The following is a 13,959-nucleotide window of genomic DNA, read 5'->3' on the forward strand; positions in this document are numbered from 1 at the left end:
GTTTTTCTTTTTCCCCACATACAAAGTCTGAATAACATACTATTAAGAAATGTTCATACAAGTGCTACACAAAAGGTGCATATTTTTTAAAGAAAAATTCAACGAGTTTCCACAAAATGCAGCAAATTGCTTTTTCACCACAAATGTAAACATTTAAGAGCATTTGAACAAACAACAAAATCCCTGGATGAAGTATAATTTAGAAACATTGTTTCAAAATGTAAGGAATACAATGAAAGGCTGTGTAATAACAGAAACACAAAAACAGCCTTCATCTGCAATGAGCAACCATTGAATAGTAATAGGAGGAAACAAAATTACAGCTCCACTATGAATAAGCAGAAGCGCTTATTGTTGCTATTATACGGTTTATGGTTTTAGGCAGACAAAACAATTTAATACCATCAAGCTGCTGGCAATTTTAATGATTAACCAAAAAAAAAAAAACGCACATTACATAAGTACCTTACCTCTTTGGATACATCAACCATCTTTTTGGTTGATGTAGGTTTACAATGTTTACATTAGTCAAACTTCTGTTTTTCATTTTCACTCTCCGGCTCATATACTTCTGCCTGCGATTCTTGCAAAACACCAACAAAAATGACATCATCGTCAGATGCGTCCTCGACCTTCAGGGTCAGATGAGTGACGCGTAAATCCTCTGCATTGGTGAAATCAGATGCATCTGACTTTTCTTGTACGCCTGTGAAGCACACTGCTGTATTAGTTCTCACTTCAAACAGAAATTAAGATTTCAAATAAAAACAGTGGGAATGTTAATGCTTTTTCAATTTATATTCACACTTAAATGACTTGCATGACGATTCTTCAGCATCAGTATGAATTTCCGCAGTAATTGTATCTCCCTGAAGCTGAAGTATTCAAAGTCAGACAATAAATACCAACAAACACCTCACATGTTTTTGGTTAATGAATAGAGTAATTTAACAGGAAGCTGATAATACCGTGCAATCAGATGCAGTGTCAGATTCTGTTCCATCACTGGTAAGACCAGTAAGATCTTCAGGTATATCTAATAAAAAATCAATAAATACAATTAATAGATGCTAAACATCCATTCTATATTTGTTAAAATTGAAAGACTCATTTGAACATGGAATGCAAACATGACATACTATTAAACTCCTCAAGCAAGTCATCCGTTTCAAGCTCAGTCTCACACACATCCTGTATTTGCAAAAACATGATATGAGGAATATATTTTCAGCCACTGGGTGGTGTAGGTCTTTAACAAGATAAAGGAGAGAAAAGAAAAAACACCTTATGAGGAGCCACATCCAGGAAATCCATCAGTAAATCCACTCCAGTACTCATCTTGGCAGCATCTTCTAAACAGTCATATTTTACAAATTACAATAAAATAGCACAATCAACTACTCTTTCATGAAGTTAGTAACCTCTTTCCTCTCCAGCTGAAGTATTTAAATCCTCTTGGGGCTCCTTGCTTTCTACCTGTTCAGGCTGGAGTGCAAATAAATTGAAGATGAGTGGGTTAAAAAGATTTAAGTAGGTTTAAACCTCAACAGTCTTATGTGTCACATTTGTGTACTTACACCAAGTACTTCAACAAGATCATGCACTTGTGCACCTTCCCCTGACACATCTACAACTAAAACAAAAAACACAGCCCTATCATTTGCATTGAGGTCAAAGATAAAGCAGGACAGATGGTTTTTTTCTCACTTCGGTTTTGTTTGAAAGATCATGTGCGTGCAAACTTGGTTAATGAATGAATAAGTCTAGCCCATCGCACATGTATGCAAAACTTTTCACATGGACTTGATATTTCATTCTGTCTGAACATAAATATTCATTCAAATGCAGATTCAATAGACTGAAGATCATTTAATGCAAACAGACATTATACAGTACATTAATAGTGTACAATGCACTATTTGTAATTGAGGTCCCAATACTTTTTAATAAGTAGGTAAATCAAGTGAGCTCACTTACCCTCAGAATTTTCAACCAAAACAGTGGAGCAGGATACACACCCCGTGGCTTGAGGCTGCAAGTGAACACATGTTGAGATACTGCGATCAGATTACTATCGGCCAACTGTATTTGCTTTTGATTGGTACAAAGGCATCACACTGTACCTGGTCTGCAAGTTCATCACCTGGACCCATTTGGTCAATGTGTGTTTCTTCACCTTGACATAAAAAAAAAATGCAATTTTGAACAACTTTGCACTTATGACTTACATACTACTTTGCCACCAATTAATAACACCATAGTATATTTTCATGTGTATACATTTTTTCCTCTGCCTTAGCATTACATGATGCAGTAATTTTGCAAATATAAAAACACTTACCATTTGGTTCTTCAGACTCTGAAGTGACAACAGTTCTATATTCTGTATCTTCCACCTGGTATAATAATTGGTAGAATTGGTTGTTACAGTACATGTTCTATTCTCAACTGCTGTAATTATTCTATGTAGCACAGTTAAACACCCATTTACCTTTGAAGGACTATTCTTCAATGCAGTATGTTTCTCCCTGTTTACTTCATCTACAAAACATTTTATGTTTAAGGATCTTAAATGGTTTATTTCAGGTGAAAAAAATGATCAGAAATGAAGGAAAGAGAATAAAAAAATTATTCTAAGGCATTATAGTATTGTATTTTTTCTTAAAATATAACAAAGTACAAAACTTACCACTTCGAACTGCAGCTTCAATGCATGAAGTCTGAAATTAAAACACTGGATGAGTAAAACATGCTTTCTGATTATACACACGAAAATAGACTCCAGCATTCCACACCTGCAATGGCTCGTCTGGCAGAATTTCAAAGATATTGAGAGGATCTACTACCACCTCAAAATCATGTTCCACAAGCAACACCTGAGAGAGAAAAAAACAAGTCTGAAGATGAATCTTAAGTTAGACAAAACAAAACCAGAAATACAACAAAGGCAGCTCTTTATAAAAAAGTGTGAATGAGAAGAGAAATAAATACTCACCAATGCAGCATCTTCAGAAATTTTCAAAATTCGTGCTCTGCACCAATTTCTTCTTACATGAGTCCTTATCACACATTCTGACCCAACAGGCTTCTTTTCTGTGGCTCGCCTTAAATAGCCCAAGTCTTTAAAAAATAAAAATAAATTATTAAAAGGAAAGAAGGCCACTTGCATACAGTGGATATTGTATCTCTAAAAGATTCACATTCAAGCTTACCTGATTTAATGATCTCAAATGATGGTGACTCTGGTCCCTCAACAATGCATAATTGAGAATCTGTATTATTCATAAAGAAGCTATCTATATTCTCTGAGGAAATAGTAGATGTAGCTTCCTCAGAGTGCTGTGGCAAAACTACAGGAAGGGGTGCTGGGTCTGTCTCTTTAGCAGAAGTATGCTGGTTTGTTGTGTCTGATGGACTTGTGAAAGCTGAAACTGGTTCATCTTCCATGGCACATATGGTTTCAAGGTCCTCTTGTGCATCAGAGGGCACTATACTCACTGTATCAGGTGAGGCAACATTTACAGTAATCATCTTGAGTGGGTCATCCTGTGCTTCATTTCCAACTTTTGTACTTGTCAGTAAATCAAGCTGCTTTTGATCAGAATGTTGCATTTCGAGAACTGATGTGCAGGTTTCATTATCAACATAGTCAGTGTCTGAATCATGGATAACTACGGAGTCAATATTAACTTCAGCAGCCACAGAGACATCGGTGGGCACCAGTTTTGCTCCACTTAAGAGTTCAACAGATGGTGTTTCAGGACTTTGACTTTTCCAATAGCTTCTCATGGTATCATTGATGACAGCACCATTGCAATCCAGCTTGACGAAGTGTGGTATTTCAGAGTTCCCCATTTTCTCAACCGTGATATTTAAAAGCTTGTCATTAACTAGCTCAAAGAACACATCATCTGCCTCTTCTGCCCAGAAACCCTTGGAAAGATCAAAACCTTCAAGCTGGCAGTCGAATGCCTGAGGGGGCACATCTGATAGCTCGGGTGGAAGCGCCTTAACATCACCGATATTGACTTTTGTCTCATTTCCATAGTCTACAAAGGTAATGGAGAGAGTGTCAAGGTCCCTAGATGTAACTTTAGCTCGATACCACAAATTATCTTCAGTGAAAAGGGCAATGCAAGCACTTCCAACTGGCAGAGACTCCTCACTCAAAGTTTTTTCTGATGCATTACCAGCATTCTGTAATGCATCTGAAAACTCTTGAAGTTTGTCCGTTGCCACATACTGGCACCAGAATAGCTGAGGACCCCTGATGAATGAGGTGTATCCAGTGATTATTTGACCAGCTGATATGTCAGGGTTCTTGTAATGGGTACATACTTTAATATCAGATGTCTGCTTGACACCTGGGGTCGTAAGCTCAGCTGCTGGTGTAGCATCATCCCTGCAGGTGGATCCGAGCACTACACCATTAACATCAAGTTTCACTTCCCAAATGGTCCCTGACATTTTCACAAACGTGCACATGACCTTTTCAATGTTTTGTTCAATTACTTGTTTGAAGTTGGGTGCAAGTTCTTGGTCTCCACTCTCAACATTCAGTTTATGTACAGAGCAGTGGATGCTATACCTAGGAAACGAAGCAAATGATTGATCAAGACGACATATTTTTGAGGCAGAAATTGTAGCCGTGTTTCCAAAGTCAACAAATTCGACGTCGACTGTGTCACCAACGTTTTTTCTTACTGCTGCACGGTACCAAGAGTTATCTTCAGAAAACATTGCACAAACCAATTCTCCCTCATGAATATCACTGGGATCAATGTTTGCGCACCTTGATTGGTCAGCATTCAACTTCTCCACAAGCGAATAAATGTCATCCTCATCAGCTGCAAACTGAACAAAGAAGCTACAAGGGCTATTGCAATGAGAAATGAATACCTCAGCTTCTAGACCTGGTTTTATTACTTTCACTGGGAGTGCTGATTCGTTAAGAAGAGCCTCGGACTTGGGTTTAACACCATCAGTTTTGTCAGATGTACAGGGGTGACACACATCAGTTCTATCATTGGACTTTCTTTGTGGTTCATGCTGTTTCTGGGAATTATGCAATGTCTCAAAATCTCTTCTTGTTTCAGGTCTACCATCTGTATGGAATGCCCACTTCCTCCGTGGCTGTTTTGATTCAACATCACCTTCTTGTGCTGCATAACTGTCCCGGGATTGCAGAACTTGATGACCGAAATCTCGATTTAGACCACTGGAACTTTCCTTCATATGGGTTGCCCCAGTTTGTGCACTTCTGTTCTTTGAACTATATCCTTTGAATGCACTTGGTTCATTTCTATGGATTTCATTGTGAAACTTCTGTCTGATCAATGCATTCACTTGAGTTTTTCCCTCATAAAGTTCCACCAAAAGCTTTCCTCCTGGGTCTTTTGCCACGATCAAAGCAGTGAAACAATGACTGTCCGCAAAATTCCGAAACCAATTTTCAACTTCACATGGCACATCTTCAGGCATATCTGAGAGCCCACATTCAATTGCCTGCACTGGGATGGACATAATTTCTCCTGCTTCAATTGGAACCGGCAGCAAGTCTGATTTATCTACTTCCAATGCGTCACCGTAATCCACAAAATTGACCACAACTGATGGTTTTGTAGACTTTATTTGGCCTCTGTACCAAAGTCCATCTGTGTATTTTGCAAAGCAAACTGTTCCAAAAGTCTGAGGACACTTTGTTTCCTCTAGCTGACGGCATAGGAAGTTGACCTTGTTTGAAAGTTTCGCAATCTCCTCCGAATTCCTGGCAAGATGGCAAAAGAAATTAGTGACACTTTTCACACAGGTGATACTCACTTCCTCTTCACATCCAGTCTTGACTCCATGTGTGGAATAATAGTAGGTGTCCAGCCGAAAGGGTGGAAGAGGAGCTTTCTTAGAGGGTGCACGGTCAGCTAGACATCTTTGGACAAGGAGATTGCAAATGCTTTGGAATGGGGTCTCCAAGTCTACCACATTGAACACAACTTTCTGGGAGTCATACATTACAGCAAATATGGTGCATTTTAAGGGCACATTCATCGACGCTGCTGTGTCAACAAACTCTTGAAACTGCAATGTGGCTTCAGGGCTCCAGTCTAAAGCTGAGTGGGAAACTGGTTGGATCAGGTTATACAAACTGCATCGAAAGGCTTGTCCTTTCATTTTCAAGAATGCTGGAGTGATCTTTCGAAGATCTTCAACAGCAACCTTCTTTGTCTGTCCATAGTCAACGAACAAGACATCAACATGAGGCGTTTGGTGCTTTTGAATGACCAAGGCTCTGTACCATATCCCAGTTTCAGGATGACGGGCAACACAAGCTGCTTCACATGCTTGAAATTCACTATGAGCATAGAAACGCTGAATGTCTTGCATTAGAACTTCTAAACATGCTGCATTTCTGGCTTTTTGACACCAAAAGTCATTTGGACTCTCAATGTAGGATACAGTTACCTCCAGTGAACTTCCAATGGGAAACAAGTATTCCTTGAAAGCAGATGCACTGTCTGTTATGGCAGAAGAACTGGAAGGCATTTGATGCCGAGCTCCTGTCAAGAATACACCAGATGTGTGTGTGGTTTCCACAATGCTTTTTTCACTGTCTACGAAATCTGCATTGCACAGCAACTGGATCACATTATTTTCTCCATCTAAACTCGGATCCACTAACTGGACCATGTGAGTGTCTTGATGCTTGTCTTGTATGTGCAAATCAAGTACTCGGTCTTCAACGAGTTTCGAAAAGAACAATGTAGCCCTCTCGTCCCAATGTTTCAGTCTGGATTTAATGCCATAGAGGGAGCACTTTACTGCCACAGCAGGCAACTGCTGAAATCTCAGAGGCAACTGTCTGAGGTTGAAACAATCAACAAGTTCTGTGTTGCCATAGTCAAGGAAGTAAACTTCTGCTTTCTTGTCAATAACCTTATAGATAGATGCTCTATAGAACACACCATCCTGGGCTTTAGCTGCACAGAGGAGACCAACAACAGGCTTTCTTATCAATCCTTCAGTGCTTGTTGGATCACTGTACAGATTTCCAAGGCCATTCATTAGCTGATTGAATTCATCGGCGTATCGCTGAGTTTGAATCCAAAACTTTCCAGGGCTCTCAACATGCTGTACAACTGCCACATGTGAAGTGTTATGTGTGAGACTTTCTGTGAAAAAGACTGGCTTGTTCCCTTTAAGGTCAGAGTAGGTTTCATCAATGTGTGTGGCCTTGGTTGTCTCCAAAATCTTGCTCTTTTGAGATAATGGGCTCTTTTGAACAGCAAAGTCCGTAAGGGTCATATCAGAGTCCAGTGAACATTTCTGCTTCAGTTCAAACAATTTGTTGATGTTTGTGTTCTCCTCTCCGTAAAACGTGACATAGTGGACACCTTCAGAAAGGCTTTGATACTGAAACTTGGCGATAACGGTGCGGTTGAGCAGGAGAGATTTCAGGTAATCGATTTGTGAAGCGGTCCAGCCAATACCTCTGTCGGCTATTCCATGAAGGGAGCACACATACGTTACGACAGGCATCCTGAAGAATTCAGGGGCAAGTGGTCTGACATTCTCAACTTTTACAAATCGTTTCTTCCCATAATCCACCTGCAAAATTTCAACCACATTGTTGGCAGACATGACCTGCTGCAGCACAGACCGATACCACTTGCCGTCACTTCCTCTTGATGCACACGGGCTGCCTAGATTCTCAAGTCTTGCAAAGTTACATCGAACTCTTCCCTCGTAATGCCGAGTTATCTGTTCAGTTAATTTTTTCAGCTCCTGAGAGAAAACCTTAAGCTGACAGAATATTCGAAATGGACTCGTTACTTCAGTGACCACAACAGTCTCAACAGTATCGGGCTGCAGCTCTGGATACATGTAGGCCTGCTGCTTCTCTATTTGCTCAATGATCTCAATTGGTTTGGTCCTAATGGAAGAAATTCTCTGAGGTTCTCCAGTTCCACTTTTGGCCTGCAAAGATCTGGCAACAAACTCCTTGAACTGATCACTGTACAACTTCTTTGCGAAGCCCATTTCAAACATCTGTCTGGACAGACAAGGAATGTCAAGTAGGAATGTTCGATGAGGCACAAGAACATCTTGAACAGTGGCATTGACTCTTCGACCACAGAAGGACTTCATGAACTCTAAGGCCATTGCTGACCATTTGTTTTCAGGAGACAGTGGTAGGACATTGGCAAGGACACAGAATTCAACTTCAGGGGGAAGATAGAAAAAGTCACTTTTGCCCCATGCTAAAGTGTTTACAGTGGCACGCAGCGTTCTGCCTTCATCAATTAAAAACACGCTGTACTCGTCAGTATCTCTGGACACTATACGGGCTCTGTACCATGTTTCATACACTCGTACGAGGCACAAGTCACCAGGGTTTCCATCCGATTCACAAAAACCCTCTCTGGGGTACTGAATCTCTTTTTTCAGCTGCTGATATGCACATTTTTGGTCTTGATCAAAATTCCCCCAAAACTCTACCAGAACGCATGCCGGGTTTAAGTTTACTCTGGTAATGAGTACGGGTACATTTGAACCCGTTGATGGGAGTCCTGGAATAGAACACATGGTGGCTCCTTCCGTGAATCAATCACTGCTTCACTCCAGTGTCTAGGTGTATCTAGAAAAAGAGAGGGGAGGGGGGCAATAAACACCGGTCCATAAAAAACAGACTGTCTTACATAACTCCGTACTTCTCTAAATAGTTGATATAAAATGCACACAAATTTTCACACTAGACAAGAAATATCCAAAAATATAAGACAACTAATGTCAAGATTTCAGCCTACAATTTATATGTATAAAAGTAAGCATGTTTTTCAAGGTTGCATTAAATATAACATTAAGGGACAGGAAACGGGACGATGCGCTATGAAAAAAACACAGTATAAAATTACCCAAGTGTAATTAGACATTAGAAAGTGTGTTGGAAGGAGTCTGCCAACTGATAAACTTGAGTTTAAAGGCAACAGCTGCAGTCTCTGATTGCCAACACATTAAATTCGCATATAGGATCATTAACTGATATACACTTACAAAAAAAAGAGCATTATACAGTTACTCTAATTATGGATTGCCTTACATGTCAAATACACTGGTCCATAAATTTAAAACGGTACAGTAACCTTCAACTTCATATTTAGCGTCAGCTGTGACAGTTTTGACAAACCTTTGAAAATTCCTGAAAATGACATTAGATGAGGTCGCGTCAGTAAAGCGTCAGGTCTGTCAGGATGCAGCACAGCGTGAATAAAACGCAGCAAGTAACGTTAACTGGATTTTGGCTCTTGCGCAAAGAAACTTCTACATTCAATGTTCAGCTTACTCCCTCAAAAAGTCAAGTAAATTCCATTTAATAAACTCAATAATAAACCACTCAGTTTCAAAGTTGTGACTTTCCTTTAGCAGTTTGCGAACACTTAAAACGGGACAAAATCATTTATGTCGATCATTTGAATCAACACACATTTAATAGATAAAGCCTATATGAAACAAACCTTCATGACAAACACTCACCACTTCAGGTTATATTCCGCTTTTATTTCAGTGTGGACCAACGACATCTTGGCTTCTTGTGTGGGATCAAGGAGGATTCATTTAACGGCTAAGAACCGAACAATGGCTTTTCACCCCGTGATACTTATTAGTTTTAACTAACAGCTAAATTTCAGTTACACGAAAATCGGGGGAAACGAACTACTTCTATATCCGATAATTTAACGAAGAAATTAGAAGATACTAACTAGATGCCACGAATGTTGCTTTCGCGCCTCGTTCTCGCGCATTCACCTGATTGGCTCATTTAAGGTCAGACGGAAGTTCATTAAAAGATGGAGGCAACAATATTTAACAAAGTTAAAATCCTAATTCAACAAAAGCTATTTAATTATTAATGTAGTGTATTACTATAAAGATTAAGACTGTAATGAAATTAATTTCAGGTTAATGTTTTTTTTTTAATGCAGTTTCTGAAAATGCAATTACAGAAAAAATAAGTATATAGTATATAAAAAATAAGTATCTTTTTAAAAAGTAATATACAGTATATGAACTTATATGCAATATTTTATTGATTACCAATGAAATGTGAATCCAAAATATTTACCACTCGAATCATTGTTCATTATGAATTTTAATTTGTAAAAAATTATAACTACTGTGTACTAGTTTACATGTATAATACAAATGTGCAAATAAGACACCAGGCAGATATGTTAAAAAAGAAAAACACTGATTTTAATAAAACAAATGCTGATGAACAAATGCCACTTTACACTTTTGAAAAAGACATTAGGTCAATATATAACAAGACTTCAGGCCAAGTAATGAACGCTGTTCAACTTCAACAGGTACAATTTTTGGGGGGTAAAAATCATTACTTAAAGGGGTAAAGTGAGAAGGATATGGGTGCAAGAAAGAATAGAACAACAGAAAAAAAAAATGTTGACTATTTCGGTGGGTCTGTGTTTATCCCGTACTTCTCTTTGAGAAGTTTCAGCTGCTCCTCCTTTTTCTTTGTGTCCATTTTTTGGAAAGCCTGGGGGGGAAAAACAGGTAACATTAGAGTTTTGTATGACACTCGATAAAATTTACTTTGAAAGTAACTGCCAAAATGAATAGTTGGACAATAGTCCAACTACCACATCGTGTGTACATTAATGAGGAAAAAAAATTAACTTAAATGAGTTTAGCAAATGGCTGCAATATAACAGAGTGAAAAATGTAAGGGGGTCTGAATACTTTCCGTACCCACTGTGTGTATATATATATACACATTTATATTTCTCAGTCTTCCTTACTTAAAGTTCTTTCTGGTCTCAATGTCATATATGTATGTTTGTAAGAGCTCCTAAAAAAACCACAACAAATTCCTTGTGTGTTTGCACAGACTTGGAGAATATAGCTCATTCTAATTCTGATTCTAGTCACTGTCTGTTTTCACTGTATGGAAAATAATGGTTTGGGCATTCTGCATAATATCTCCTTTTGTGCTCCCCAGAAGAAATAAAATAAGTGTTCGAAACAGAAATGAAGTAAATGACAAAATCTTAACTTTTGGTAATCGACATCTTTAACATACAACAAAACATCATGAACACATTTCAGTTTCACATACCATAATGTTAATGTTAGAATCAAAGGCAAAAAAACTGTTAAACTCACCCTGTTCGCATTATAGTACAATACAACTAAGTATCTGTTGCAGACGTTGAATCCAGAAAGGTGATCACAGGCATTTTTGGCATCAAAGATGTCTTCGTATACGACATAGGCTGTTCCTCTTGTCTCTGGTGTGTTCCCACTAAAACAATCACAGAACAATCAGTTACTCAGCTTACAAAAATAAACGCCATTAATGACACAATCAGTACTTTCTTTAAATTAAATTAAAGTGTCTCTTATGAATAATAGTATGCAAATGTGAGAAAAATACACTGATACTTACACTCTGATTTGACGAATTGGCCCATACTTTCCAAAGATGTCATACATCTCCTCTGCGGTGATCTTGTATGGAAGGTTACGAATATACAATATCCTGTTCACCTCTGGAGGTAAACGAATCTGAAACATGCCAGCAAAGAGAAACATTAACATACACATTCATGAAATGTTACAGTTTCAGATTATTAAAACACAAACCACACAGTCATTTAAAGAACTTAAACGTTCTCAAGCGCTTCGAATGACATTTAATTATGAAAAAGAATTCATGAATTCCGACATGGACGCAATATGGTAAGCGTTTAGACCTTTTTATTTATATATATATATATATATATATATATATATATACATACATACATGCATGCATACACATGCACATAATATACCTGTACATACAACTGTCTATTGTTATATACCTGTACATACAATTGTCGATTTATATATTTTTATTCCTTAGTTACTTGTTCTATTTTTATATTTTTTATTATCTGTGTTTTTTGTTCTGTCACTGTCATTCTGTTACACTGTGGAGCTTCTGTCATGAAAACAAATTCCTCGTATGTGTAAACATACCTGGCAATAAAACTCATTCTGATTCTGATTCTGATACATACATACATAAAGAGAGGGCACTCGAATAATAAATACGTCCAATCGTAAAAATACAAAAGCAGGAAATAGATATTTAAAATTCAGCTAGCAATAACGCTTACTTGTTTGTCTTCGAGGTAATTGATCACGTTTATACCAGGAAAACAACAGTAAACATCAATCTCCAATGTACCGATTAGCCATTTTTAGCCTAACACTATCAACATCACGATCATTTGAACGTTTGAAACAAATCTGGACTTACATTAGCTCGTTTAGCTGCTTGCATCGCCATGGCTGGAACTTTTTAAAGAAAAAACTCAATATTTACAACAACAACAAAAAAACCTTTACCAGTAGTAACCAGTTGCAGCTAGCTCAAGCTAAAGTCGCTGCGCATCTAGTGCGCAATGTTTGATGGCGCAGTGCGATGACGTGTTTCCGGGAAGGCTGCGGCCAGGTTCCTTTGAGGTGACGTCAAGCGGCGATTCCTCAGGTTTCATTCTAAAAATATCAGACAGACAAAAGTTGCTGTTTTGCCACTAGCAAAACGGGACATACTATTTTTGTCCTTAAAAGCAATTATATATTTGTTTATTAACCAAAATCTCCTTTTGCTTGTTTAAGGATGTTATTTGGCTTCTATAACGTGAACAAAGCAAGAAATTAATACTTTATTATTAATCTTTTATTGCTCCTTGCCAAATCTCATATTAATCGTAGTAAATTCAGTCAGCAAAAGCACGTTTATTGCTAGCCTATATATCCAAGCAATTTTTTCCTCAAATAACTCAACATCTCTTAAGACGATACACCCGTGCTGCCCTTTTCATTTATTTTAGAATTCAACATATTTTGACGAAATATAATATATTTGTATTTTAAATTATTTTTAATGTACTATATTAAATATGTACATTTTCATTTGTTCTTTATTCATGTATAATATATTGGCTATATTAAAAAAATCTAAATAGCTGAGAGAAAATTATTACATTTTGGAGTGTACAATAATTTTGACTTTAGAGTGTACACCATTTACAGTACAATACTTATCGATTTTTCATTTTAATAAACGGAACAATGCATCCAACTGATCGGCAAATAAACAACAAAAAACACTCAAATCGGCGTGAATGTTTCAATATTTAGCCACTCATGTTATAGATGTATCTAGGGATGTAACGTTTAACCGCGAGCCGGTTGAAAATCGATTCAAATATGTGACGATTCAAATCGGTTGAGATGCTAAACAAATTAATTTAGGGGTAGGAGTTTATATGAATGCGTGTCTGAGGGGAACTTACTGTCTTTAGAAAAGTTTAGATAGTATTTTTTCTTTTCATCTTGCCTCTGTATAATGCATATTACAGTTCATAAGTGCAGCGCTGCTTTGTTTACAGCGGAAACCAGGAAAGGGTTTAAGCGCCACCTGCTGGCAGAGAGTGAATCTGCGTCTTATTCAGCTCATCTGCGGTTTCATGCAGATATTTTTATTTATAGTTTCACAAAACTGAAGTCAAACCATTCTGCTTTTGCTTCAAATTTCGAAACTATACAATCTAATTTAGTTTAAAATCTGCTCATGTTGCATGTATGCAGCATCTTTGTCTGGATCATGATTACAATGCAGTGGTTGCCTCTAATTTTAAAAGGAAAGAGCACAGACAAAGCCTTATTTTGTTTATATGAAGATATTTATTTTATTTGTGTTACTTATTTATTTGTCAATTATTTATTTGTCATTTAGCAGACGCTTTTGTCCAAAGAGATTTACAAATGAGGACAATAGAAGCAATTAACCAACAAAAGAGCAGTAATATGCAAGTGCTATATTAGTACATTATACATAATAATAATCGTGAATCGAATCGAATCGTGAGTTGAGTGAATCGTTACATCCCTAAT

The 13,959-nt window shown here is 37.5% G+C and overlaps 2 protein-coding genes across 5 annotated transcripts; both read right to left on the reverse strand.

The window, feature by feature from the left end:
• Positions 1-73: 73 nt before the first annotated feature.
• tdrd6a (tudor domain containing 6a) lies at positions 74-9,789 on the reverse strand. 4 transcript variants are annotated; one of them, XM_016293770.1, is made up of 16 exons: positions 9,529-9,789; positions 3,213-8,632; positions 2,996-3,120; positions 2,796-2,876; positions 2,690-2,720; positions 2,492-2,541; positions 2,342-2,396; positions 2,124-2,176; positions 1,978-2,032; positions 1,578-1,633; positions 1,422-1,485; positions 1,285-1,349; positions 1,140-1,191; positions 969-1,036; positions 821-875; positions 74-706 (listed from the first exon to the last, which is right to left on the reverse strand). In XM_016293770.1, exons 2-16 carry the CDS (start codon positions 8,578-8,580, stop codon positions 525-527), a joined length of 6,360 nt encoding a protein of 2,119 aa, XP_016149256.1. In that variant the 5' UTR covers positions 8,581-8,632; positions 9,529-9,789; the 3' UTR covers positions 74-524. The 4 variants fall into 4 exon arrangements, with proteins under 4 accessions (XP_016149256.1, XP_016149253.1, XP_016149255.1 ...); XM_016293767.1 differs by having other exon boundaries at positions 806-875; XM_016293769.1 differs by having other exon boundaries at positions 1,285-1,352.
• A 586-nt stretch (positions 9,790-10,375) lies between these two features.
• On the reverse strand, positions 10,376-12,491 carry sf3b6 (splicing factor 3b, subunit 6). Its single transcript, XM_016293774.1, has 4 exons — positions 12,317-12,491; positions 11,459-11,577; positions 11,176-11,314; positions 10,376-10,549 (listed from the first exon to the last, which is right to left on the reverse strand). The coding sequence occupies exons 1-4, from the start codon at positions 12,344-12,346 to the stop codon at positions 10,460-10,462; spliced, it is 378 nt and encodes a 125-aa protein (XP_016149260.1). The 5' UTR covers positions 12,347-12,491; the 3' UTR covers positions 10,376-10,459.
• Positions 12,492-13,959: the final 1,468 nt, after the last annotated feature.

This window comes from Sinocyclocheilus grahami, unplaced genomic scaffold (assembly GCF_001515645.1).
Source record: "Sinocyclocheilus grahami isolate Dianchi unplaced genomic scaffold, SAMN03320097.WGS_v1.1 scaffold306.1, whole genome shotgun sequence".
Taxonomy (NCBI): domain Eukaryota; kingdom Metazoa; phylum Chordata; class Actinopteri; order Cypriniformes; family Cyprinidae; genus Sinocyclocheilus; species Sinocyclocheilus grahami.